This window comes from Numida meleagris, chromosome 2 (assembly GCF_002078875.1).
Source record: "Numida meleagris isolate 19003 breed g44 Domestic line chromosome 2, NumMel1.0, whole genome shotgun sequence".
NCBI lineage: Eukaryota > Metazoa > Chordata > Aves > Galliformes > Numididae > Numida > Numida meleagris.
The window spans coordinates 43,792,476-43,819,805 of NC_034410.1; the positions used below are offsets into that span (position 1 = coordinate 43,792,476).

The window sequence follows — 27,330 nt, forward strand, 5'->3', positions numbered from 1 at the left end:
ATTAAAAAGAACACTAATTTTTCATATTTCATGGGAATAGTAGTGTCTGTCTCTCTTTATGGCTGACTTGGGAGTGTGGTAAATACTGCTCAGCTGTAATTTGTTTTTTCTTTTCTGCAACACGAAAATTTAGATGAAATTTTAAAGGTGTAGTGGTGGAGAGTGTGCCCTTCATCCAGTGGCTAAGATCTGCCCTGCAAGGGAGGCCGTGCAAACAGTGCCTCTATGGACTTCACAGATAGGAGTGCAAACAGCATTTTTCCCACTGTGTGTGGAAACTGAGAATATTCCATAAGGTCTGAGAGGGAACAGGCATATGCATTTATTCCTGCTTTGTTCTCTTTGTGATACAAGATCATAACATCAAGGCAAATTCTCTGCCTTAATCCAGAATCTGACTTTCTCGCATGGATTTTACATGGGTTTCTGCAGCAGACCAGTCAAATGGACTTTTTTTTTGAGGGGATATAGTTTTTATTGTGTCTTTGTATTTGAAGCTCTATTTGTTTATAGTTTCCATAAGTACCAACAGTGAAACAGCTTGTGTGAAGGAAAAGCATGGATGACTCTCTTTGTTCCTGGATGTCTCTCTGTTTATTTGCTCCTAACAGTGCAGTTATAAAAGGCAGAAGCTGAGCTGTTGGGGTGTAACCTACAGTGAAGGAGGAAGAAGCTTAGTCCCGTGGTATTTCCCTGAGGTGGATGTTAACCTGGGTAAAGGAAGGAGACGAAACTCATTCACTGCAAACGTCTAATGCAATTTGCAGTGTTGCATTCTGGGCAAAGGTGGTTTTAATCAGGAGTGTGGGGTGTAACATAATGAATCTGCAGAGACAATCGGGTATGTTGGGCATGGAATATCAGCGTGTCCAGAAAAGTTTCAAGTGAATTTCGAGAATCTGAGATCTTGTAGACTTCTACACACAACTTACACCTCAATTTATCAGTGTTGTTTCATTTGGTGGTATTTTTATTTTGCTGACTTTCTGGAGTTGCTAAGGCAAGGTGTGTGGAGGAGGAGAAGACATGGCATAGCGAGCGTGAAGGCTCCTGTTGACATTTGGTTACCACCTCCCAGCCATGTCCTTGTTCACAACGTCAGATTTATCTTAACAGTTTCTCATAAGAAATGTGAATTGCAGCTGTGTGGTAGCAACTATGACAAAATGGAGCTCGTTTAGTTATTCAGTCTGCATTTCCAGTGTGTTTTCTTGCTTATACCTTAAACTGATTCCGTCATCACTGCAGATAAAATGAAGCTTTGCATTTCAATTCCAACTTAATTTAAACAACGGCTTTCTAATATTGGTAATCTCTCCTCCGGCTCCCACAGAGCCACTTGAATGGGGACCATTTAGCAGTAATCATACGAGGTGACCCCATTGTTCTTCCCAATGCATACTGTGATGGTGCAGGCTTAATGGATGCTCTGCAGGGGAACTGTAAGATTTTCTGTTAGAACACTCGAGTGAAGTTTACTTTCCCACAGCAGCTGCGGTGGAGCACCATTTATATGAGTATGCCATCATGAATCTATCATTGGATTTAATCTCTTCCTGTAGCTGTTATGATTGTTAGAAAATACAGGTGTTGAGCCTCTGAGTATGGGAACTATTTCCAGGCTGTCCAGTGCCACACAGAAAGATAAATACATGCAGTTCAGGAAAATCTCACGCACAAAATGACATCCTGTAAGGTTTCATTTTTTCCCAAGGTTAATACTACCTGTACTTCTTCCAGTTTTCCAGTTGTGGTATTCAGATCTCAGTGCAAATGAGTCCTCACTGAGACACTGAGAGGAGAAGAGAATTTTGATTTGTCGTTCTTATGCCTGCAGTGAAAGGGAGGGAAAAAAAAAAAGGTTGGGGAAGGGGAGCGTGAAAATTGCTATAGTGATATAGCTTTAGTGCATGGTTTCCTTGAAACTTTCCCCCAGAAGGTCTGGAATGCACAGTCTGCATCGTGGTTGTTTAGAGGGAGATGCTTCAGTCTTGCAGAGTTTTCTAGAAATAGTCATAAATACTTTGTTGAAGCAATAACATTATTTACTGGGAATGCCAGAAAAATAAGATGCCAAACTCCTCAGCGTTAACTTTAGGAATATGTCCAGATAATGTTATTTTACTGTTAAAGATGAAAGAGAGCCTTTTTCTTAGAATACCCCAGGCAACTGTTTTATTCCCATCTCTCAGTGAAGCAGCAGAGCATATTATGTTGCTGCACATCCATATTGAGTTGCTGCATACCTTTTGCTTGCAGACCAAAGCATTTCTGTCATCTTGCTGATTTGCTCTCTGCTTTTCTTCTGTAATCTGAGTGTTCTTCTGTGTCCTGTTCCTAAGACACTAATTAACCCAAGGCTTTGGCAAGGAGTTGCTCCTCTTTTTTCTTTGTCTAATATAATCTCGCTGGGTGCATCGATATCCCTTTTTGAGGGACTTTGTCCCATGTTTGAGGTGGAAGCACTGAGTGGCAGTGATGAGTAGACACTGTTGTCGTGCAGTGCACCTTTACTTCTGTTTCCTTGTGTAAAGTGAAGGGCAGAGATGGGAACAGAGCAGGCAACTCCAGGCTGTGCAGGGTGGCCCGGTGGAGAGAATAAGCTTAGGGGGTGATGAATCTAAGATCCTAATCCTTCCTATATTGTTTGGTAACAAGCAATTTCGAATGCTGATGTCCCTGAAATATCAGTAGATGTACGGGTGATGTGCAGCCTGTCTGCTGCACGAGTGGCTCATGCAGGAGGCTGACCTGGTTTACAGAGTGCTCTTGCAGCTTGAGTGAGAGGCAGGTGGTGAGTGAGCCACGGTGGCTGGACATAGCTTACACCAAGTTGGGTTAGGCAAAATTAGCTGTTGAGAAATAACACTATACAAGGAATAGCACTTTTCTACTCTACAACCCTGCAAGGTGCAAAAATAGACAGCTGCCCTATATACTGTATTTGGCTTTCAGTATTTGCTGAATTTGTCAGGTTAAATTAGTGCTTAAGGAAAAGAAAATTATTCTGATTTATGCTGTTTGGAATGGACTGAATTAAGCGTTTGTTCCTTTTTTGTTTTGCAGACTTTGTGAAGCCGACTCCAGCAAAGAGAAGGAGTTCTGTTTCTGCCAGCCAGACCCAGTCTCCAGTGCTGGTCCCCCTGATGGCAGTTTGTACAACCCTCTGAAACCTGCCAAGCTGGACGCCACAGATTTGCACGACTGCACTTTGGCCGCCACTGTGCCTCCCTCGGAGCTGTTGAACCATGCAGTCCAAGCCTGTGACACGGGCATTCATGAAGAGCACTATGTAAGCGAAGCAGTGGAAGATGATGTGCCAGACTGCAGGGAGTACAGAGATGCCTGCACCATTACTGGTAAGCAGTCATATATTTTATCTTGAGAAGGCTGTGGAGATGTGTAGTTAAGCTTCTGTTCTTAAGCTCGTATCCGGCCCATGGATGGTGTTGGTGCTGCTGTTGTGCATGTTTTTACTTACTTAGTAGGAGGCTTTATGAGAACCTGAATTTTCAGTAACTCTTTATGAGGCTTAGGGTTCTCACAGACGGGCTGGACTGATGACAGCTGTGAAACCAGGACACTGTACTTGCACGCTTGGGAAGTCAAACCATTTGGAGCATGTCTGGAAAGCAAACCAACTGAGTCAGGAGTGAGAGGAAAAGAGTACTGCAGCTTAACATTATGTTTAGCATAACTGAGATTTCTATGTTGACGTAAGAATTTCTTTGTGGGAGAAGGGAATAGGAGAAACGATACAAAGCATCCAGTGTTTTGACTGTCTATCTTTTCACTTTTCAAAACTGTTCTGGTTTTTGTCATGTTAGTCCTGAAACTGTAAAAGTTTATGTATAAGGAGGAGCTTCTGCATGTTGTATGAAGAATTAAATGCCTTTTTATCACACAGTTCATACAAATGAGTGGAACGTGTATTTAAATATGGCATTTTAAACAGAATTAGCTTCTTAGTTCTGTGGTCAATTGACCCAATTCTTTTATGCTTGAATAATCACTGTAGCTCAGTTTAGTCATGGATATGGCCGCAAAATAAATGACGGGTTGTTTCCATTCCACATGCATGGGGTTTTAGCTGAGCTGAACTCTGTTAGCTTCAAGTGACCTTGTCAGTTCCTGGGTCTTCTGGGAATGTTTGAGAAGTTAGCTGAGTCTTCAAAAAGAAGCAATGTGAGTACTGAAATAAACAAAAAGAAGACTGGGGCTCTTCTAGTTAGCTGCCGGATAGCTGTATCCCAAGAAAGTTCCAGTCATTTCTAGAATTCTCTGAGGTCAGAGAGCTGGATAATAAAGTCTTTTGACAGATATTTCTGTAGTGTACCTTAAATCAGCCAAAGTGTTGTGTGGTTGTTAAGGGTTGATACTCTCAAAAAAAAAGAAAGTTAGGCGAGGAGTGATGGTCTGAATGCCTCTGTTCTTTACATTCCAGGATGCTGGAATCTGAGTAAGGGCACACATGCACATTGCACACAGAAGGGGAAGTGTGAGGAGATGACAGTTACTGCTTTGGAGTGATGGCTTTTAAGGATAACAGAGCAGGCAGCACTTCTGTGAACAGAAAAAGGAGGCTTGCAGTGCCTGTTTAGGTATTGCAGATGAAATTGTGATGACTAGTCTAGAAGTTAAGGTGACATACTAGTGATTTGGTTAGAATAGCTGCTTGTGTTTGAGAAACCTTCTGCTTCATTCTTAGGGAAGGTTGCTGTTTGCAGCTAGCCTGCCCTCTGGAGTTGCTTGCCCCTGCCATTATAGCCTTTATTTCCATTCTCTTTAAAACACTATTATAGTTCTTTTTGCAGCGCACAGGCAGTATGTCACTTTCAGTCAGATATGCTTCCAGGTAAAATAAAGTTTTTGGTAACAAGATAGCTCCTCAACCCTGGTTTTTATTCTATGCTTTGTTTTCCTGGCTCCTTATAGAAGTATCTTTCTTGCAAGTTCTGTTGGTTGTGTCCTGACCCTCCAATTCTGTTCTAGCTTTTTCTGACTTTTTTTAAAGTAGTTTCTCTTAAATTGAGGTCAGTGCATGTCATCCTTCCTCATGCTGTTTCAAGCATGCTGTACTTTCTGAATCTCATCTTTTTCAGTTATCCGCCAAATGTGGTTTGCCAATTGCTCCTGTAATGTTTTTTTTATTGGTTAACTGTTCTGCAGCAGTAAACTTGAACTACTTATGACCTGGAGGCCAGACAGTAAGATTTGCAGTAGAATTAGGTTGGTGTGTGTGTGTGTGTGTATATATATTTTTTTTTAATTTCAACTCTTTGCTGTGCTTTGTAGAAGTCTCAAAGAGTGAAGACTGGGAGTTGGAAATTGGTTTTCTACTTGCTCTGCAAGATCTCTTCTTGGTCAGTAATACATGCTGGTATATTTTGTAAACACTTGACACAAGGAGGGGAAGAATTGTCAGAGGTTTTAATGTGAACTCTGTGTAAGCCTGGCAGGTCAGTACTGTTTACATTTTAAGATCTCCAGAGGAAAGAAATTCTTCATACCAAGTCTGCATATGCTGTAGTTTTTCTTCTAATGCTGAGCCTTCACTCAGCTAAGAGCAAACAGTTTCAAATACAGCAACTGGGGCAATTTGTTTCCTTTTAGTCCAAGGCTAACATGTAGATTTTATTGTAAAAGTTATCTGCAAAAGTTCTTGCAAATAAAGGCTTGAACACAGCAAGCAAATCCTGGGGAAATGAGTGGTAGTGCTCTGTGGTGATGCTTTGTCAAATGTAACCAGTGAATGGCAGTTGACTATGATATATCCTAAGCCTATGAGCATGGTATGCTTTTTAATGTTCAAGGAGGCTGTAGGTGCTTGAAGAATTTTAAGTTCTCGTTGCTTTCTTTGGATCTATTCTGTTTGCTTGCAGCAGATAAGCACTCTAGTGCTCTGTCAGCAGTGTGGATTTTGCTGCCTGGGACCTAGGGGAAGATGCATTACAGCTGAAGGTGTACTGTGTATTCTGATTGAACTGAGCAAGCTATCTCTAAGGGTTGTCTTAAACATTTCCTGTCCTCAGCCTGCCCCAGCAACATGTGTATGCAGATTTTTGTGGGACTATGTCTTTTGAGGTATTTTAGACAGCTGGTCCAGATAGAATCTATCCCCCACTTCTGCAAAAGAGGTGATGTGGGCGTTGCTTCAAGCTGGGTCATATCTCTGAGCTGCTTCACCCTCTGGCTTAGGAGCAGCTGTGTTGGCATAGCCAAGGGAGTGAGCTGTATGAGAGCAGGACTGCGTGACCAAAAAAAAAAAGTGAGAAGAAAAGTTTGCATAAGCTAATGCTAACACTGGTTGGAGGCAGCACCCTTGAAGACTTCTTTCCTACCAAATTGGTTGGTGATGAAGGAATTCCAAAGCTTGTAGTTGCCATAACTGAAGCGTTACACCTGTGCATGTGTACAGTCTGAATGTGGGCTAGTTTGAGCAGGGGGCAAATAAAATAGGCCAGTTGAGGCCAATTGATTCATTTAAAAAATTGTGAATGTTTTAATAGCCATTATTAAAAAAAAAATAAATCACGGGTGGATCACTTTCAAAACAGCAACAGTGTTAAACCTGTAAATGGATTCAGTATCTATGTGTCAAGTATTTTGGAATTATGATTTCGTTTTTTGTTATCACAGTTTAAATGAAGTTTCAGGTTCTGAAGCTGATGGGCAGTGGGGCAGCGCTGTTTAACATGGAAACATCACTCTGCTACTACACGTGTGAAGGCCGTATCTTGTCCCAGCTGTTTCCTCCATTGAACTTTTCTTTTTCTTGCTGCTGCTATTCCAGAACATGGATACGAACACGAATGTAGCGCCATCTAGTGTCCTTTTCCATAGAAACGGAACGAAAGCGCTTCTGAAAGTGTAGGTGTCTTTCCTTGTAATTGCAGTGCAGGCCTAGAGGCCTCCAGTCGGGTAAGTGTTGACAGTAACAATACCTGGGGGTGGGACTTCCTCCTCCAATCTAACACCTCTCATCTCTTCATCTAAAGATGAAGGGCTGCAATCTTGATAGGATAAAGCGGAGTATCACTATTAAGTGTCTGTTGCTAAATAATCCAATTATTCCAGAAGCCTCTTAATCAGATTGCCTTTTCCATCTCCGTCATCTGCTGTCAGACAACTGCTGTCCTTCTGGAAGTGGAGAGTACAATGGAAATGGAAATCTGAAATATCATTGGAGCATAGAGTTACTCTTCTGGCATCCTGGCATCTGTCACAGTGGATTTCTGGCTTTTAAAATTTTTTTCTCTTAGTACATATCTAACACAGGATTGTTAACCATCTTCAGTAAGTTAACTTTACATGCTTTCTCATATCTGAAGACTGTATTTGCAGCGGTTTTGGCACAGTGTACTTTGTAATTCAAGTGCTAACTGTTTAATATGCTGCACAGGTTTTCCTCATCCTTCTCTGAAAAAGAAGAGAATGAATAGACTGTAATTGAAATTGCCCAGCTCGTTCATTAGTTTGCAAAATTCATTTGTCCATTATACTGATTACTCTTTCTGAACGTATGTGGGAGAGTGTTCTCTGGCTGTCAAGTTCTAGGCAGTTCCTTGAGAGTTCTTGGGAAATTATTTGTGGTGATAACCACTTCTGTTTCTTGTTTGTGTTTAATACTTCTCAGTAAGCTCTATTCTTAATGAGGAAAAAATTAATTACATCACTAGATAGGTCAAACTATATAATCTCTATTTCTCTCATCAGAGAGGTCTCTCTGAGAAAAGTTACTGTTATTTGATCTTGCAGGTCAACTAAGTTCCACCTTACTTCAATGATGGGCACTTAGCATCCAGAGAAACCACCTTTCTCTTGCTCTCAAGCCTAGCACAAGCTCCTGCCAGTGAAGGTTTTCCTTGGATTATCATCTTTTGTCCTTATTAAGGCTTTAATTGTGGTCTCATATAAACAAAACTTCAGTTTCCTTCCATCAAATTTTGAAACTCTTCATGGTAATGATTTGATCACCTCTCCTACAGTAACTTGTATAATTCTCATCATTTTTCTTCTGTAGTCATTTGATTTTAAAGGGCATCTCCAGAGCCTACAGGATTTCCTTGCTAGTTCCCCAATCTCCATGACGAAGTTGTGTCTATCTCCTCCAGCAGCAATGGCAGATGTTGGTATGGAGAGCCCTTGTGCAGCTGTTCTCGGTCTTCGTTTCTCAGCACATGTATGCCCATCATGTAGAACTGCTGTACTAGAGATATAGAGGGTACAGCCCTGCCTAGTTCTTTTTGTGTCCACTAGTGTTGGACTCTGTCCATGACTTTTGTTCTAATTCCCTTTTGAATTTGCTGATTGTATTGCCACGTGAGTTCATGGATTTTACTGGCTGTGTACAGTGGTACTCAGACCAATCTCCAACTGGTTTCTGTCTTGTGTTTGTTCTAGTTATGTAGGGCTTGAGTAATCAGTTCTTCATTCACCTTACTTACCACATTCACGATAGTGGAAAAACATCTGTCATTTTCACTCACCATCCTTCTCCCCTCCTATCTCTTAGTCTCTCCTTGAAATAAAAGTTTGGGAATGTGGCCTCTAAACTCACTCCATTTACCTTGCTATTGCTGTTAGCAGTCTCATACCGTAAGCTTGACTTAGCAGTGCTCTCTTCTCCTGCTTGTTTCCTACCACTTCATATACCAGCTGTTGCTAAATTTAGAGCACTCACTCTTTCTCTAAAGCATGCCAGACATGCTGGTAATGTTGTGTGATACAGCTCTCTGCACACAACTGGATCTATGAATCTGGCTTCTGTCTGGTGTACTTGAAAAAGAATGATATTCTCCATGCTTGCTGCGTTATTGCCTCTGCTTAAATTTTGAGTGGCTTTTGATGGATTCTCATTCCTCTTCACACAGCTTCTACTGCTCCTTCTTTTACTTCTGCTTCATATCAGCTGTTTGCCAGCATTTGTTCCTTGCCAGTAACTTAGTGTTCTTCCTGACTCCCTTCCTGTATTAGGTTGTCATGCTATCTCTTAACCTGTATCCTAGGTTTGCGCTTTTTTCTTTCAAGATTTACGTGTATTTTTTTCCAAGCAGTCTTCTGCAGCTGCTTATCCAGCCTTCTTGCTGGCTTGCATCATAATAAGAAAAGGGGTATATGGTTTTTAGTGTAAATTGTCAATTCTAGAGTCGGCGTGAAAGTGACTGCAGGAATTGCTGGAATCTTTAGTGGTGTTTTTTACTTAGTTGCTATATTTTGCATGGTTTGGGAAGCATGCTTGTTGTTCCCGAATGTGGAATTTATTCATGGTAGGGGAGAGCAGGATGTGTAAGTATTCCTTGGTGTTCTGGGTTTGTTCTTCGGAGAATTAACTCCTAAGGGCAGGTACCTGGTGATTGGTTTGTTTTTCCCTTTTTTTTAAGCACATAAAAAGTACTGGAAGACTAAAAACTTACTTTTGTTTATTGGTGCATTTAAATATGTGAAAATACTCCATTATTTTGTCTCGCTGGCATGCAGTCAGGGTGTAGCCATGCGCTCCTTGGATACACATGTATGTATCCATCTGAAAGCAACATCTTTTCCTGTTAAAATCAACATCTGTAAAGAGTGAGTTATGTAAGAATTAATCCTTTTTTTCTTTGTGATTCCAAAGCATTATTGACAGCTGTTGTGCAGGGGCTGGCACATCTTGTAGCAGGGCTGAAAAACAAGCAAAAGCAGGACAATTGCTTTTCAGGGTTTTCCATACTCAGCGACTTATCAATGGGCTCCTTTGCCCTTTCGAGACATTTTTCGTCTGTCTTGGCAGCGAGGAGGTTCTGGTGGTTAATGAATGTGTTTATTCTTACTGTTGCTGAGCAGTGTTCTGCCAGCGTGCATTTGATACATGAATAGCTTTTGTTCTTGCTCTAGAAGAATGGCTGCAGTGGTAGAATTTCCTTTGATTTTCTGTTAAATATAAAAACAAATGCATGAATGTGGCTGCATTTATGTAGAGAGAGAAACATTTCCATACTGAGGCAAAATTCATTTAAATTGATGCCACTAACATACACTAGAACCTAATAGTTCAGAGGCCTCTCCTTGCTTAGATCTGTTTCACCCTGTTACATCCAGCAGGAATTTGTGTGTAGGATGAAACCAAGCAGAGACGTTCTGACCTAATAAACAACGATACTGTTCACAATGAAACTGCAGTTTGCAGAGGTTTTATCTTTGTTAGCTTTGGCATTCCCTGTTTTGTCCCCATCTTTATCCGTTGTGTTTTGCTCAGCCAAGTTTCTCTCAGCTTACCTCTTCAAGATGCTTTCAATGGCTGAATTTAAGTAGAATTTCCCACCAAGGAAGCTAACGGGAAGGAAGTACAAATGCTTTACACACACAAAAGTGCAGACACAGACTGTGTCCTCCCATACAGGTCCCCGGACTGTTCTTTGACTTGTCCATACCATGCACAGGCTTGGCCAGGGCTTGGCATGGCAGTGGGGGTTGATCTCTTCTCTCAGATAACTAGTGATAGGATGAGAGGGAATGGCCTCAAGTTGTGACAGGGGAGATTCAGGTTGGATATTAGGAAAAATTTCTTCTCAGAGCGGTGAGGCACTGGCACAGGCTGCCCAGGGAGGTGGTGAAGTCATCATCCCTGGAGGTGTTTAAGAACCGTGTGGATGTGGCACTGAAGGATGTGGTCAGTGGGCATGGTGGGGGTGGGTTGATGGTTGGACCAGGTGATATTTAGTGGTGTTTTCCAACCTTAATGATTGTATGATACTAAGGAGCAGGTAATTTTTATTCTACTTTGCTTGACAGGTAGTGTAATGATTTTTTTCCTTTGCAGCGGTGTTCCTGGAGATGAGATTGAATGACCTGGTCCTTAATACCAACTCTCCTTTGTAGCAAAGGATTGTTGGAATGTGTTCTGTGCAGGTTCCCTCTGACTTTGCACAAATCATTTAAAACCTCTGAGAAGAGAGGAAATTGTTGTTGTTGTTGTGTTTGTTTTTTTTTTTTTTTCCCCAGTAGTAAAACTTAATTTGTTCAGAGGGAAGGAGTGCTGGGATGGGGGAAGAAAAGCAAACTATTGAAGTCTTTTTGTTGTCCGTTCCTATTCTCACCCTTGTATGTGCATGTTTCTATGAACTGAAATATGAAATGTCAGATATTTGAAGTAAGAAATGGTATTATATGGAGAATACGAGAATCCCATTTTTGGCCTCTTATTCTTCTCCTTGGACTTGGACTTCTCCCAAGTTCCTGCTCTGTGAGGCAGTGTGCCAACTGAGCTGCCATGCATGCTGCCTGCCCTGCCATTCCATGGCATGTGCCCTACCTGCGTGCCCTCCCTGGTGGGAGCTCTGCATGCAGAGAAGGAGCTGTGCTGGCATTGAGTTACACAGGTCAGTTGGAGCACAGCTGTGGCAGCCTGGAATGGGGCTCCCAGAGTCTGACATGGGGTGATTTATTTTCCCATCAAAAGCTGAATTTGATGTGATATTTGCCATGTATAGAGGCAGAACCACTGCTTAACCAGCTCTGGTTAAAGGCGTGTCAGGACTTGCAATTCTGAAATCCTGTCATGCCAATCAAATTGCAGAAGCTGCTGGGGCTGCCTGAGGAGGCTGAGTTTTAAAGATATGAGACAAAGCTTTTCAACAAGAAAGCTTCTTCATGCAGTTTGGCTTTACAGTCAGCAATGAAAATTGTCATGTTTAGGGGGCTAAAACCATCTTTCCCCTGTGCGCATCAGCTAGTTGAGAGGAAGGTGAATTATTCTTAAGAATAAGTCACTTTCTTTGTCCCAGAAGCTAATGACATCTTTACAAACACAATATGTGAGTTCAGCAGCAGCACTTGTGAGACTTCAGTATAATTAGCTGTATTCTCGTCATCCTAGAACTGAAGGTAACAACATGGTGGATTTGTTTTTTTGACCAGTAACAGGTCAATGTGTAGAGTAACCGTTAACTTATATCCAAGACGTGCTTGTAATTTGGACCCCCGTTAGTATTTAATGCCTGTCTCCGTGCGGGTCTTGAGAACTCGAATAATGGACAACTACAGGCTGTATTTCCTTCCTTAGCAGACTAGCAAGCAGCCTAACTGTAAGGTTCAAGTTTATCTATAATCTAGCTTTCCATTTATGTGTGGATCTGTTTGCAGGATTAACGAGTAGTTCATTCCAGTATGGTCTGAATAAGCAGGAAGCATCTGAAAAAGAATGCTACCAGGCTGCTTCACACAGCCTGGGAAGTGTCTGCTGCATTTAGAGAGACCATTTTTCTTCTATCCCAGAAGAAGGATTAGACTTTTGACTTGAGGCTGATGACAAAGGAGAATCCTGATGTAGCTACGGCCTCTTGGTTGGTGCCTAGCTGGACTAGGTGACCATTCTCCAAAGGAGTTTCCAGATGTTTCTCAAGGTGGTGGAATGGAATAAGTTTGATCACTGTGGAGTTGCATATTACTTTACCCTTTTGAAAATGTGGCAGTACGTTGAGAACCATAAATGGAGCACTTCCTATTTAAAGAGTAGAAAATAGCATTCTGTTGTCTGAAGGTACGTGTACTATAGAGTTTCCCCATTTTACATATGAGGATACGAAATTCCCAAGTGCTTACCTATCTTTGGATTCTGAGAAAGAACTCAAAACCAAAATGGAATCTGTGTTCATGTTCCCTGCATGCATGTGTATTTCAAAACTTGCTATCGCGATTCACTAGTATTTAGCATGAGTTAGCTTCAGGTTGATGGACTTTAATTTCTTGTGTTACATGTGGCTGGACTTTAGACTCCATGCAGTAGCCCCGTTCTGCAGAGAAACTTCCTTTTGCCTAATTAGTGGGTAGCTGGCCCTGGAGTTGACCCATTTTCAGGTACTGTGTGCTTTAAAATAAAAATAAAAATTGTTACTTATTGATGAGCTATTTTCATAGAGTTTTTAAGTTCATCTGTTTTAAACATTAGAGAATTACGTGTCAAGGGAGGAGTATAGTATGTGGAGGGGAGTGGGAAATGGGATATGATTGTAGAACAGGGAGAGGAATGGGTAGTTCCAGGAAGTAAAGTGGTGACTTCTTCATTCTTTCTTCAGAGAAATTTCCTTGTTTCTCTTATCTCTTTTTCTTTCTGTACTCTTATCTATTTCATTTTTCTGCAGCCACACAAGAAGGCTATGACAAATTAGAAAGCTTTAATTGTTGTGGCAAATGCAGGAATTTGCCTGTATGACTACCGTATCTTCTATTATTTTGATTTTTATATTATTTCTTATTTTTTCACATACATTTTAAAGTTTATTTTTTCCTTTATAAGGAGAGGAAATTTGGAATACCCATTTCTGGCTGTGTGCTGAGCTCTAGCAGCTGGGAGGTGATGGATACAGTGGAGTCTATTGGAAGATGTCCAGGGCGGGTAAATGATACAACCTGCTGACCAAAACTTGTGTTTTGAAGGTTGCCAGGTAGCACAGCAGTTCCCCGAGGCCAGACCTTGGTGTAGTTCTGCTGAATTTACTGCTTCTGCACAGCAGTGGCTCCCCGTTTCTCACAGGAGCCATTTCAGGGTAGCACAGCTGCTCTGATCTGTTTGCATGGTGTCGACCTCTATAAAGGACACAGCTGGGGAGAGTGGTGCTCCAGGAATGGTGCAGTTTCTGTAGTTTCTGAGCAGTTTTCTTGTAGTCTCTTATGATTTTCCTTATGCGTTCCCACCGAACCCTTACTGAGTGCAGCCCTGACCCCAGGGTGGCTTGCCTCATTGTTGGGATTATGAGGAATTGCTTTTGTGGGCCTTGCTCCATTTACTCCAATGGTAGAACATGCTAGATACTGATCAGGGCTCTCATCCCAGTGGCCAGGCAAAGAGCGTTCTCTTGAGAGGAACTAACCCCTGCAACTTCTCAGAGACTTTTAAGAAGGCAAAAAAACATAGTCCAGTGAGTACTGCACATGGTTAGTTCTGCAGAGATACTGATAGTCCACATGAGGAGAGACAACTCTCATGAGAAACTGAGGAACTGTTGTTTGTCGTGTTGAGGTACTGGGTAATAAGGCCCTTCTTGCACCAGGTGGCAGTATCCACTGCTTGGAGGTGCTTCAGTGACCTGGAAGGCCCTTTCACCTTGACATGGGAGACTGCTTGAAAACAAACCAATTAAACCATAAAGACTGAGGACAGTTTGGACTAGCATTCAGCAGATCCAAACTAAACACTTAATATTCCATGCACTGGCTGTATAGTGTACTGTTTCTAAAAACAAACAAAACTAACCTGGAAATACCAGGCTTTGAGAATCACAGAACTTGTTTGCTGTGTGTGTATTTGTGCATGTTTTGTTTGTTTTACTTATCCCTTCTCTATTATTTTCTTCTCTCATTTATCAGTATCTTTATGTGAATTCGATACTAAAATTGAAGAGATACTCCTTGTTCATAAATCTAGCTAGGTATTATTTTTACAGTATGGTACATAATTGTCTATTCAGACGAAACTGCGAACAGGTGAAACTCAAGCCTGGTAGGGAATGGAGTGTGACAGATCAGCTGCTTTAAAGGAGCCATGTTGTTTAGAATGAGATCTTCAGATCTGTCCATGTGTATTTCCACTGTCCCTCCACCACCTTTCTCATGTACTTCATCCTTTCTTTTGTCTTTATAGCTATAATTAGTAGTAGAGAAGGCAGATATTAAAAGCTAACTTGAAAGCTGAGGTTGAATTGCCTGGTGACAAGGTGCTGGCATAGTTCCTCCAATCCAGGATGCCCAGAGAAGTAGAAATACCCTAGTTAGTCAAATGCCAATGTATAAGAAAACATGGAATGTGTTAAGAAAGTGTGTTAATAATTACCCAAGATAGTTAAGCAGTAAGAAAAAAAAATGCAGAAGCTAACTCAGCTGGAGTATTCTGCCTGATTTTGAGTTGTCTTTATTGAATGGGAGGATTGGAAACTGAAGCAACAAAACATAAGCAAAACATAAGGTCTCTGGAAGAAATTGTTTTAATCTGTTTCATATCTGAAAATATGCAGAGGAAGGAGAGGAGTAATGTCAGAAAATCCGACAAAGCACGCTGAGCAACTTCCTTATCTTACAAATAGGACATGCAGAAGTTTATTTTGTATCAAAAAAAGTTGAGATGGGGTGTTCCTGCATGTGCCACATCTAAGCTATGAGGATAGCAAAGCAATGGAGCATACTACTTGTAAAAATAATACAAAAAGGATTTAACAAATTCACAGATTGCCTTTATCTATAATTATTCCTATGGAGTACCATAAACTGTAGTCTTCTGCAGTATGCAGTAGCCTTAGCAAGTCTTTCTTCATAGCTCTTTTCTTTCAAAAACCAAACTTGTAATGACTCATGCTCTGGGAGGAATCATGAGTTTGTAACTCCTGAGAGAAACATTCAGCTCCTCAGATGCGTGGTAATTTGCTTGTAGAAGTTTCTGTTAGCCAAGAAAGTCCAGAAAATGGCAAGTTGAAAATCGCTTAGGCTACAGAAAAAATAGATCTGTAACAGAGCAACTTCAACTGTAGTTTCCTGAGTCGTTTATATTAATGAACATCTAATTGGTTTAGGCTTATGATGCTGTTTAACTCAATAGAATAAAGTTACCATGTAAGACAAGAGGAAGCTGCAAGAGTTTTACGCCTGCTGAATTTCAGTTAACTTAATTATAAAGCATGAGTAATGTCTCAGGTGCTCTGAGTAGAGGGCTTATCTTACTTGCTTATCTTCATAATATTAATCAGAAATATTAAAAAAAATTGGAAACCTCTGTACCTACTTATGACATAAAGTTCCAGCACCTCAGAAAAGCATGGGGAAGAAGAGTGAAGACTGCATGACTGTGGCACTGAGCGTATTGCCATGATTTAAATGGTGAGCTAATGTTTAGTCATACACAACCATAATTACTGTGTCTTGTTTTTTCTAAATAGGCAGTTGTATCAGAGCCTGCTCCCATTTCCTTCTGGTAGACGGATTTTAAAATCACAATAGAAGTTGATAACAACAGTATCAGAATATGTTGCCTTTAAAGTTATTCTTTAATCTATCTTTTTCAGTTGTTAGGCTTTAAATTGCTTAGAAACACTCAGAATTTATTATGTAGTAAAGCAGAAAAAGTGTCTTGCTTGACTTGTATTGCACTATAATTTTTAATTCTCTATTGTATGTCCTTTTGTGTTCACATGGATTTCTTTTCCACAATAAAACTGTATGCATCTCTTTTGTGTGTGTGTGTGCATGTGTGTTTTTCCCTCAGATTCAAATGAAAACTTCTTTTGTTTTTCCTATTTTGCTACATTTTGACAGAGCAAACCAACTTACTTCTCTGCACAGAAGTACTTGCTTGAAACAGTAAGATAACTCAATTCTTTTGAAATAGTAGCTGAAATTCAGACTCTTTAATTTTCTTTTTCAAACATTTTTATATTCCTGTTTGCAAGAGGACCACCTTGGTCAGGTTGTGCAGGACTTTGGTACTTTCCACAAGAGAAGAACTACCATTTCAGCAGAAAAAGAAAAAAGACAAGAAAAAACAACCTTGTATTCTTGACAGTGAGTGCATTAGGTAACTGAAAGAGATATAGAGTCTATAGGCATGTAGACTTTATGTATATTTTTGTAAGGATACATAGAAAAACATCTTTAAAAAGTTTAGTTTACAGCAGCAGATGTTTCTTACAATATCAGCTGGCTTCTCTGTAGTCAGATGTTCGCAGACACTAAAGTGGACATGATCTGCACTTCAGAAGCAGCCAGGCAGAAGAAACGTTTGTACGTACTTAGTGCTCAGCTGCGGAAGCAGGGGAATAAGGTCTTGTTTCCCTGTGTAAGTTAGTACTCTCTCAATCTGGCAAGTTGCTGCAGGACCTCTTGAAGTGATGTGTGTGGACTGACTTGCTCTTTGTAGAGAACTCCACAAAAATAGCAGTGCTGCATATGAGTACTTCCGCTAATCTTTGTATGTATTTTTCTGCTACGAGTTTTGGAGAACACTTACATATGTCTAAAGGGTAGCAGAATACTTTGGATAAAAGCAAAGAGCATATAGATCAGTGGGGACCTTTGGATCTTCTACTCAAAGACACTCTTTTATACTGGGTGCTCAGGGCCTTGTCCAGGTGAGTTGTCTGTCTCTCCAAAGATGGAGATTTCTCAACTTTTCTGCACTCTTATTCCCATGTTCTACCATCCTCATGGTGGAAAAAGTGCTATGTTGAAGTTTCCTACATTAAAAAAATTATCTTTTTTCCGAAATTTAAATCGCCAGTGTGAATTGCATCATGTTTGCAGTTGTTGATGGCCCTCAGTATTCATTTTTAAAACTGCATGTAAAGTTGATTTCCGTGTGAACATGAAGGGTTGATATCACAGAATGTATGTTGAGATAGTGTTGAAAAGTGCTCTAGAAGTTCTTGCAGCTTGCCTTACTGTGCATCTTCAATGTGAATTGTAACAGTTTGCTATTGAAGCCCTGGATTTCTTCTTGAGAAAAATCTGCCAGCAGTGAAGGCAAAATTCAGCAATACTCAACTACGATCAAGGAACAATTTAAGAAGAAATATAGAACTTGCAAACTAAGAATAATCTGTCAAGTAAAACTTAAAAAAATATAAATTCCTGTATGCAGTATCCTTTTTTCCATACCCGCAATTTTACTGCTCTTAGTCAGTGTTCTCTTGCTCTCTATTTTGCTCCCTTCCCAAAACTGTATTGTTCAGTATATGCATCCCTGCTGTAGGGGTTTTTGTCCCCAGTAGCATATCCTTTCATTTTGAGCTAGTTGGTATCTCATCTGGGAAGAATTTGAGCTAGTCTTGTTTTCTAAATAATATCTAGCTGTTCATGAAGAAAAATCTTGTTGATAACTGGCATATTTCCATATTTCCTAGCTTATACGTGTAGCACTTGGTTTAAAGCAATTACAGAGGCCATCTTCTCTTTCTTTTGTCAGATGTGTGCAATAGTACCAATCTTCCTGAAGTTGAAATCATCAGTCTACTGGAAGAACAGCTGCCTCATTATAAGCTAAGAGCAGATACAATCTATGGTTATGACCACGACGACTGGCTTCATACTCCTCTCATTTCTCCTGATGCAAATATTGACTTAACAACTGAGCAAATAGAAGAGACCTTGAAATACTTCCGTAAGTCAAAAATTTATGAATTTTACTGAGGAATAAATAAAACTGTACTATTTTTGTTACTGCCTCTGAAGAATCTGTAATTCTCTAACAGCTGTGAAAAGCAAGAGAACTGTTGGTTTTCAAGTTTTATGGTGGTTAGTAAAAAAAAAAAAAAAGGAAATAATCAAAAACAGCAGTTGTATTTGTAATTTGTCCATGTACCTCCCCACATTATCAAATATTGGTGAAACTACAAGACTTCTTTTTGCTTGTCATCTCTCTGGCAAGAGGCTGAAACTTCTATATTTATAAAATGTAAAAGGCTTAGGCATGTTGCCTTTCTTGCTTTTTTTGAGAATACTCTCTGACTCACTGTAATGTTGTCTGTTCTACTGTATGCCTGCAGCACAAGATGATATCAAATCATTTTTCTACAGCTTGAATTTCTAAGACAGACTTTTGAAGAACCAAGCTCTGAGCATTTAGTGAAGATGATCTGTCCCCTTGTTCTTTCTTTTGTTCATATTCATACTGTTGTACGGAAAGGTACCGTTTGTGCCTGGAGAGAAAGCTTGTAGTGTTGTGACCTAATGCATTTTTCATTCTTTTGTTTGAGCCTGTAGATCCTTTTATCGTGGTGAGTGGATTCATGTCTCTATGTTCTTCTACTGTGGATGTTGACTTAGCTGTGCAAGAAGACCAGACATCTGTGATTCATCCTCTAGTTGCTCACTAATCATGTAGTTTATGATTAAATGGTTCTTCTCCTCTCCCCCCAGCTTCATGCGAAAATGCAGTTTTGTTACATTTGTGAATGTGTGTTGTTAAAATAGTCTGTAGAGCATCAAGCCGGTAGGTGACATACTAAAGTTGTAGTAGTTAGACTTGCATAGTACTGGATTTACATAAATTATAGCGGTAAGTAGATTTAGGTAGTTATTGAGGCACTGTGGTGCTCAAAAGAGATGATGAGTTACAGGGCTCAACACAAGCCTTTGGAAACACAACTTCATTGTATTGTCATGCACCTGGAGAATTCACTTTCTGTGAGTTCTGTAAGCAATTACAAAGAACTGAGTTACTGACTTCAGAGCCTCAACAAAAGGCATGAAATATATTGGTAGATATTTTATATCTACCAATCACTGAAACAACATTGAGACATCATTGTGGCCTTCCAATATTTAGTTCATTAAAACTTGATTTCCCTTATGTTTACACAAGTGTAGGTAATGGAAGGGCAAGTGGAATGGTTTCAAACTAAAGGAGAGGAGATTTAGATTAGGTGTTAGGAGAAAGTGGTTTTTTTTTTTTTTTTTTTTTTTTTTTTTTTTTACTGAGAGAGTGGTGAGGTGCTGGTACAGGCTGCCCAGAGAAGCTGTGGTTGCCTCTTCCTTGGAGGTGTTCAAGGCCAGATTGGATGGGGCCCTGGGCAACCTGATCTAGTACTTGATCTAGTGGCTGGCAGCCCTGCCTGTGGCAGGGGGGTTGGAACTTGATGATCCTTGAGGTCCCTTCCAACCCAAGCCGTTCTATGAGTCATTCTATATACGTTCTCCACCTTCTCCCAAGTCAGACAAAAACAGTGCAAAATGGCAGATGTGGGCAGAAAGCTGATCAATGGGATGAATTAATTTTTGTTTTGTAGCAGGCATTTAATGCAGTTGAAATGATGGCACTAGTTGGCCTTCTGGAAAGTCGGTTTTCCAATACCTGTAGTAACAGGATTAATTATGTCTAATCCTTAAGATGGTCTATGCAAAGGTCTATGTTGCATTAAGTACAGGAAAGATGATTTACTAATGGGGAAAGGAAGGCAAAAATCGATATGGGAGTATCCCAAGTCTGTTACCTAAGGTGCTCATGGGATATGTTATCAGTAATAGTGCATGACTGTTGAGAATAGGTACTTAATGAAGCTACTTGCATCAGAGAAATCAGATAGCAGTAGGTGCCTGTAACTGTGCACACTCAAACAATTTTATCCAGCATTTAGCTTACAAGCATAATGGCTGCAAGCTTTACCGTGCGCTACAATTTGAAAACTTCACCCAGTCAAATAGCTTGAATGCTAAAAAAAAAAGTGACAATATTTTTTCTGTTTTCATTGAAAATTAACTGCTTAAAGAGAAGGAGCTAAGCAAGGAGAACTTCTGTAAAGGAAGTTTGTGGCTTAATGCTTATGTACAGGCATGTGTACAATAGTGGCTTAAGAAGTTGAAAATGGGCAAAGTAGAATTAATCCCTAGACTGGGAGCTGAGATTACTGCTTTTACCCTTGTTCAGTTGTCGTGAACAAGTCATATAATGCAAGAATACAAGATCATAAAACTCCAGCATGTTTGGAAGTTATGGCACTGATCATAAACATTGCTTTATGAAAAATGAACCATCAAAATAAAGATATTAAGTACGTTGTCATGAAAGTGAGTTGTACCATTACCACTCTGCAGAGTGTTTTCCAGGGTGTGACTTCTAGCACTGTGATTCATTTTCAGAGCTGCAATCAGGGCACTCCTTTTGTACATGTTTACTTTGTTTTAAAAACCTTGATGTAGGAGGAGGGGGAGGTAAATATATAATGTAACTTGTCTATGGGAAAACTTTAGGACAACCTTACAGATTTCCACCTTATTCAAAGCATTATTCTTGTGGTATGAGTTCTGTGAGTGTATTTTTATATAATAAATAACAAAAGTGAAATTTATAATCTGTCAGATTTTCTTAAGTGAAGAAAGAATTTTCCTGCATCAGCAAAGGATTTCCTGCAAAATCAACACTATTATCAGAATTAAAATGTACTATATGTACAGATTGTTATGTCTTCCTTGAGCTTTTTAGAAACACTTTGAGTAAAATATAGTTGATGTTCAAGTCTGAGCTTGTGCAAAATATTATTAGGTCTGACAATGAAATCTTTTCTCTGCCTATGGTTCCTAGTATTGCAGTATCGATCAGCTTTGAAACCACCATATATTATGAATAGTTGAGAAGTCTGAAGGAAGGGATACATTGTGGCTTTATTCAGGAATTGTGTACAGACTGAGAAATATTGGACAGAGACAGTAATGTTTGAGCATGTTTTAATATATGTAAATATTGTGCGTAGATAACATATGCAAATATGTATTCTGTAAGGCTTCCTGTTCTTTTTGTGGAGAGTTTATCAGGAGGAGCAACGTTTTATTACCCGAGCTCTCACCACACCAGTTAATTAATGGGTAACTACTTAGTTTGAAAATAATCTGAATAATAACTCAATTGTGTTACTCTCACAGTGTAACTGAGTTGTTTTAATAATGTTCCGATACCTACAGTAGACTACTGGAATTAGGCAAGGGGAACACTTCTGTTTTTCCACTAGCTATAAATGTTAGTGATTTTTGTTTGACCATGGAGTGGTGTAATTTTTTTTTGTTGTTTTGGCAGCAATTGAGAGCAGCTTTTTGCCTTATTCTGGCTGCAGGCTTTAAACGCTTCTGTGGCCAGTTACCATACTCAGTGACTCTTTAAGTTCTGCCTTGGTTCTGATCCATGTCTCTAGCTCTTGACTCAGTTTGCTAGTTTTGATCAACATGAATGTCTGAACCTTTGAACCTCAGTGCTGTATTACGTGAAAATAATTTGAGACCCATAGGTGTAGGAAAGCGGTATGATCTGGATATATATATTATATGAGCATATGTAATAAGATATACATATAGGTGCATATATATATAATATGCATATATTGATGTACAATTGGATTTGTAGTTATCCTTTTGAAAGAACTTTAATATCTAATGACCAAATTTCAAATCTCTAATCAAAATGAAAGTGGTTCCTTAAATGCATTTTTGGTTAAGTCTTATAAAGTGCCCTGAAGTTCTCCGTGGACTATCTATCTCTGAGAACTGTACTTCCAAAAAAAAAAAAAAATTACTTGCTGTTTAAAGTCTCATTTGTATATGAATTATAGTACTACTTTTATTAGGTATGTGCACGTAGATTTTGACGTATCTGTGTTACATTCTGTAATGCATTCTCATTATCAGTCAGCATTTCCCTTTTTTATAAAACAGGCTTGGTACTAGGAAACTTATGATACTACATACTTACGTATTTGACCCTGATTTTTCATTTCCAAATAGTATATTTAATAATAGAGATTGTGTGTTTGTTTTGATAGATTCAGATGTCTCCGAAGACCATTGTCTGTGAATGAATGTAAATCACTTGTAGTGACAATATTCTCTACTTTGAGTTCAACTGTGTTTGTATTTGCTCCCAGGAGAGGATCCATGAGATAAGCTACTTCCAAGAGTGATTCAGCTCATAATGTAGCTAGCAGCTGCCTTGCTGTCCTTTGAAGTAGAAGCATTGAAGTGATGGAGCTTTTCTGAAGAGTTGGTGGGTGTATGGAGTAATGTATTAGCAAGCTTTCAAAGTATACAGATAAGTTTTCACTCAGTTAAGAAGCGGATTAGTAGCAATTAATGTTCACCCATACCAGTTCTACTATCACTGAACTGTGTTTCAGAGGATAGAGGGAGAGGAGATAGCATTACGTGTGTGCTGTTTCCATTTTACTGTAGGAAACGTATCTCAAAGGATCACTTGTATTTAGGAAAATAGACTGTCTTTTTGAGTGAAGGGAGAAATTGTCTTTTCTGGATTGTGAAGTGACAAGAGTGACAATGCTTTTAATAGGGCCACTATCTTAATGGACATCTCCATTTGGTCCTTGATCTTTGTTAATCGTTTCCTTAGGTCTCCTTGGGTTTGTATATTCATCTTTTTATAATGGCATGCTGTACTAAACTGAGAAGAAATCCTGAAGTACGCCACCTCTTTCTTGATATTCAAAGAATGCAGTGTATTCTTCTATTATTTCTCCTTAAAAATATAAAAGAAAACTTCTAACAGGTACTGGAAGCACAAGGGTGTGGGGAGGAGGGAGTGCTTCAGTGGAAACATAGATTAATGAGTTCACTATGGTATGGGAAGGTTTTCAGTGAAATGAAAGAAAAATATCTACTGTGGCTTGTGTATAATGAGAAACTTGAAACTAAACTAGTTTAATTCCTTTCCAGACTAGCAAGACTCCTCATATAGAGGTCTATAAAGGATAGTTCTTGGTTACTGGAGTGCTTTATGCCAGTTATAAGTGCTTTAATACAGACTCTTTTCATTCGCCAGTCCCCTGAACTTGTTTGGCCTAGTTTTCTAATGACGTATGGTTACAGCTGAGTGAAGATCTGGCCCATTAAATAAAAAAAAAGCAATGAAATTTTGAGGGGTGTTGAAATGCGTTTGTGCATATGGTGATAGTGGCAATCTTGCACCTCTCTATTAATTCTTTCTTGACTTTAAAAATCAGTCTCATTTTGTTAGGTGACATAGTGCCAGTATTCTAGGGCTGGTTAAATTCAATAGGATTGAGAGAATACATTTCAGTACCTCCAGACAGCGCAAAGATCTTACTGAAGAGTATTCGTTATCAACCGTAAAGGTTTTGGCTTGGTTAGTATTTACAAAAACAGTTTTTGTGCATTTAGTGGCTGCTTGTGGAACGCTCAAATGTTTAGCATCTGCATTCTGTTTCCTCATTGCAGTTTGATGTATAAATCAAGCTTGCATGTTGCAAAAGTCTGTTAACAGTAGGAAAAATGGACAATAGTTTTCATCTTAGCAGTGGGTTTTTGTGCGTGTATTTTAATAAGCACTAGCAGTCTTTTGGACTTCTAACAAGGTAGGATTCAGGTTGCCCCTTCTCTATAAAGCTGGACAGACAATTTCTTAAGTTTGATTTAAGTAGATATTTGCTTCTTAATATTTGGGGATGTTCTAAGGCAGGAAAAAAAAAAGCAATTATCTGTTTTCTCCATTCTGCATCTATTTTTCTCCATTTTAAACGCATCTAGTAACTTTATTTTTGTGATGGTGCTGTTGTTGATTAGGATCTTAGACAATGCCTCATGTAATCCCTACTCACTGTTCATGGTGACTGCAGCTGAGCAAGTCCCAGGCTTCAGGAGGTGCCTGGGGCGTTGGGAGAAATGGCCTTCTTCCCTGCAGGTTTGTCCCCTTTGCTGAAGGGCTGTGTCACCAAGTAGAGACACTGAGAGAAAAGAGGTAGTAGCATCAGGGAGGATAAAAGACACAGAATCTGAAAGGAATGGCTAAGGGTTGTGCTGCTATTCAAGAGGACCTTGACAAGCTGGAGCAATGCGGTGAAGAAGAGCCTTATGCAGTCCAGCAAAGGGAAGTGCCTTGTTCTGCACCTGCAGAGGAATAACTCCAGGCAACAGGACATGCTGGCTGACCAGATGAAAAGCAGTCATACAGAAAAAGACTTTTAGTATTCTTGATAGATGTATATATATTTGAGTATTCTTAAAAAGTAGCATCTTGTGGAAGTGGTTGGGTCTTGCTATTACGGTCCTACAGTATTTAAGCATGACCAGCGATACCTTAATGAATAACGAAAACAGTTTTGCAGATATGTTTGAAGACAGCATAAATTTTCATTTCATACAGGTGCAAATGTATTACTCTTCCAGAATCATTCAGGAATCACCAAGCGTACCACAGAAAGTAACAAAGTTTTCCTTGGTCCTTTCCAGGGGGAGGGGAGAAATAATCCTATCATGTAGAAAATCAGATTTTGTCCTTAAGTAACTTAATCTGCCTGCTTCTGTCTTGCATTAAATTGTCTTGTTTCAGTAGGAGAATACTTAAGATATCTGCTTCATAGGAGTCTTTTGTCTGTAGTGGATGAGGTCATTTGGCCCTTACGGTGTTCGGAGGGGAAGAGAAGTGACCCTAAACTCTGTTCCATGTGTAGAAAATACTTGTACCATTTTGAAGCCTTGGACAGTAATTATATTTTGACTAAAGAGACGTGATCAAATCTGAAGCACTCATTTATTTTAAATACTGGTTCTGAAAGCTGCTGGTACAAGGCTTTCAGTGTTCTGGTTCCACTCCTTTCAGGTTAAGCAAGCTGCTGTGACTTCTTGCTTAAGCAAAATACTACATTGGAAGAGGTCATTGTCCTGAGCTGCAGAGTTGCTTATTATTACTACATGTGCAGTCATGGAATTACTCTTGCTCTGTGTTATTTTAGAAGGTGAAATACACATAACTGTTCACTTCAGTAAATGAGATCCCAGCTTAGAAATAACAGTATGCCAGCCTGTCCTTGAATGTTGTACATTTAAATATGCTCTGTTTTCCTTTTTAATGCTCTTTAATAACTTAGAAAAGAAAAAAAAAAAAGGAAGTTGAAAAACATCAACTTGCAAATGAGCTATTGTGGCAACGCCTGATAAGTAGCAATACACAATGCATAATGGTGGGCTGTACAGCAGCTCATCTGGCAGAAAGGACTCCAGCTGATGTTAGTGGTATGGGTAGCTTTATCCTGTGTGTTGGTAGCTCTGGAAAATGATGAGAGGATATAGTGTTTAGTTATCAGAACATCCTGATTTGATGCTAGAGCCAAGAGAAGAAATGTGTCCCAGAGGTAATTAAATGGGAGCTGATACACTATTTAAGCTACCGTTCGTCCAACATACTGCATCCAGCTCTCATGTTTGTTTTCACAAGATCTTCCTGGAATTGGGAAGGGTTTGGGTAAGAATGCTGGGAATGACTAAGCATGGGGAGGCATGACTGATGGTGATGTTTGAGATAAGTATATTATTTGCTTTCTTTGCCAGCAGAGATGACTTAGTGCTTCTTTGCTCCCTGGCAACATGGTTGTCTACCTTCTTGGGTGTGCTGCTACAGGTTTCTTGGGAGGCAATGTTTGTAAGTTGGGCAGCTGAAATTATCTTTGTCAAGTATTCTCTCTAAAGAAAGAAAAGGATTTGTATTGTTTTGTGACCTGGTTAATTTGGGCAGTTCAGTTTAGTGTTGGCCTACGGCGTAGACTCATTGCAACAAGAGGGAAGGAGGAGAGCGCTCATAAACTTGGCAGCCCAGCTTTTCGGCCTAAATATACCCCTTTCCGACTGCAAACTTGAGTAGTTGGTCTATTTAGCTTGTCAACATTGGCTACTAGAATTCTTTATTAGTCTGTGTGTTTTGCTGTCTGGAGAACAAATAGAAGTTTCTTTGTTTTGTTTAAACTAAGTGTGGAAAAATGATATAAAATCTGGTAGCTGGAAGGGAAGACCAAATGAATGTGAATAACCGTATTTGGATTTGGAATATGAAACATGTCATGGCTTGTAATCTCAAATCTAGTATCTGGAATCTTTCCTAAGCTCAATTATCTGATAAGTATTAGGCAATTATCATGGTGAAACTGAAGTCAAATGCAGTTTTACAATACAGAGGTTTGAATACAAGGAGGTTTAATGTCAATAGAAACAGTCCACTAGAAAAACATAATGTTTGATAGATATTTCTTACATAAAAACTGATACGTAACTATGTGAAGTAAAACTGGGCTGCAGAAGTTGAAAGATGCTTCTGCTGGTATGCAGCTGCTTTGCTGGCCTGGCCACACTTTTATTTCCAACCCAGCAACCCTTCCAGCGTGCCCCTCCTATAGCTACAATTTCTCATGTAATTGAAGGGCTACTTCCCTGTGGATACCTGGATTTATAGTATTCTAACTGTCAAGGTGTCTGTCTTCAGGTTGGGAAGGTCACATACCATCTTTCTGTGTCTCTTGAGTATTTCTGAAATCATTTGACTGCACAACTGGCTTTCTCCACAGAGAGATAATGCCTTTCTGGATTATACCAGTGTGTTTTCAGTTAGCTCTGCAGAATAATACCAATAAAACTGAAAACAAACAAAACCCACCACCAAAAATAAAGAAACAACAACAAAACCAACAAAAACCGACACTGAAAACTGCATCCCACCTTGAACTACTTTTTCCTCTCTCAATGAAGTGTGTATGTATAGAGGAAGGAGGAGTGGGAAGAAAATTCCAGTATGTTTAAAAAGTTTTCCTTTGTCTATATTGTCAGGAAATAGAAAGGAGAGAGTCCTTGCAGCAATTTTGATCTGGTAGCCGGCATCCACTCTTTGTATGTTAAATGCAGATTTAATAGCATTACCAACCTTAAATTACCTTTTAGACAAAAATAATACAAGTGGAACAAATTGCCTATGTGCAGAGCAATTGAGTTAATGTTGCCACAGAAACCTTTATTTTGTTATGACAGTATTTTAACAGCGTAGCCTTAACTGCACTTAACAGCATATCCTTCTCTCACCTTGTGAACATT

At 39.6% G+C, this 27,330-nt stretch overlaps 1 protein-coding gene across 3 annotated transcripts in view; it reads left to right on the top strand.

The window, feature by feature from the left end:
* The window catches only part of TRAK1 (trafficking kinesin protein 1), a 132,550-nt gene that overhangs the window by 46,961 nt on the left and 58,259 nt on the right, over nt 1-27,330 (top strand). For all 3 annotated transcript variants that reach the window (XM_021388942.1, XM_021388939.1, XM_021388940.1), the window contains 2 exons: nt 3,067-3,359; nt 17,927-18,121. Coding sequence is in view for 1 of the 3 variants with exons in the window: in XM_021388939.1 (XP_021244614.1) it covers nt 3,067-3,359; nt 17,927-18,121 (488 nt within the window). In the remaining 2 variants the exon portion in view is untranslated. Of the gene's footprint in view, nt 1-3,066; nt 3,360-17,926; nt 18,122-27,330 lie in introns of those variants that run through there.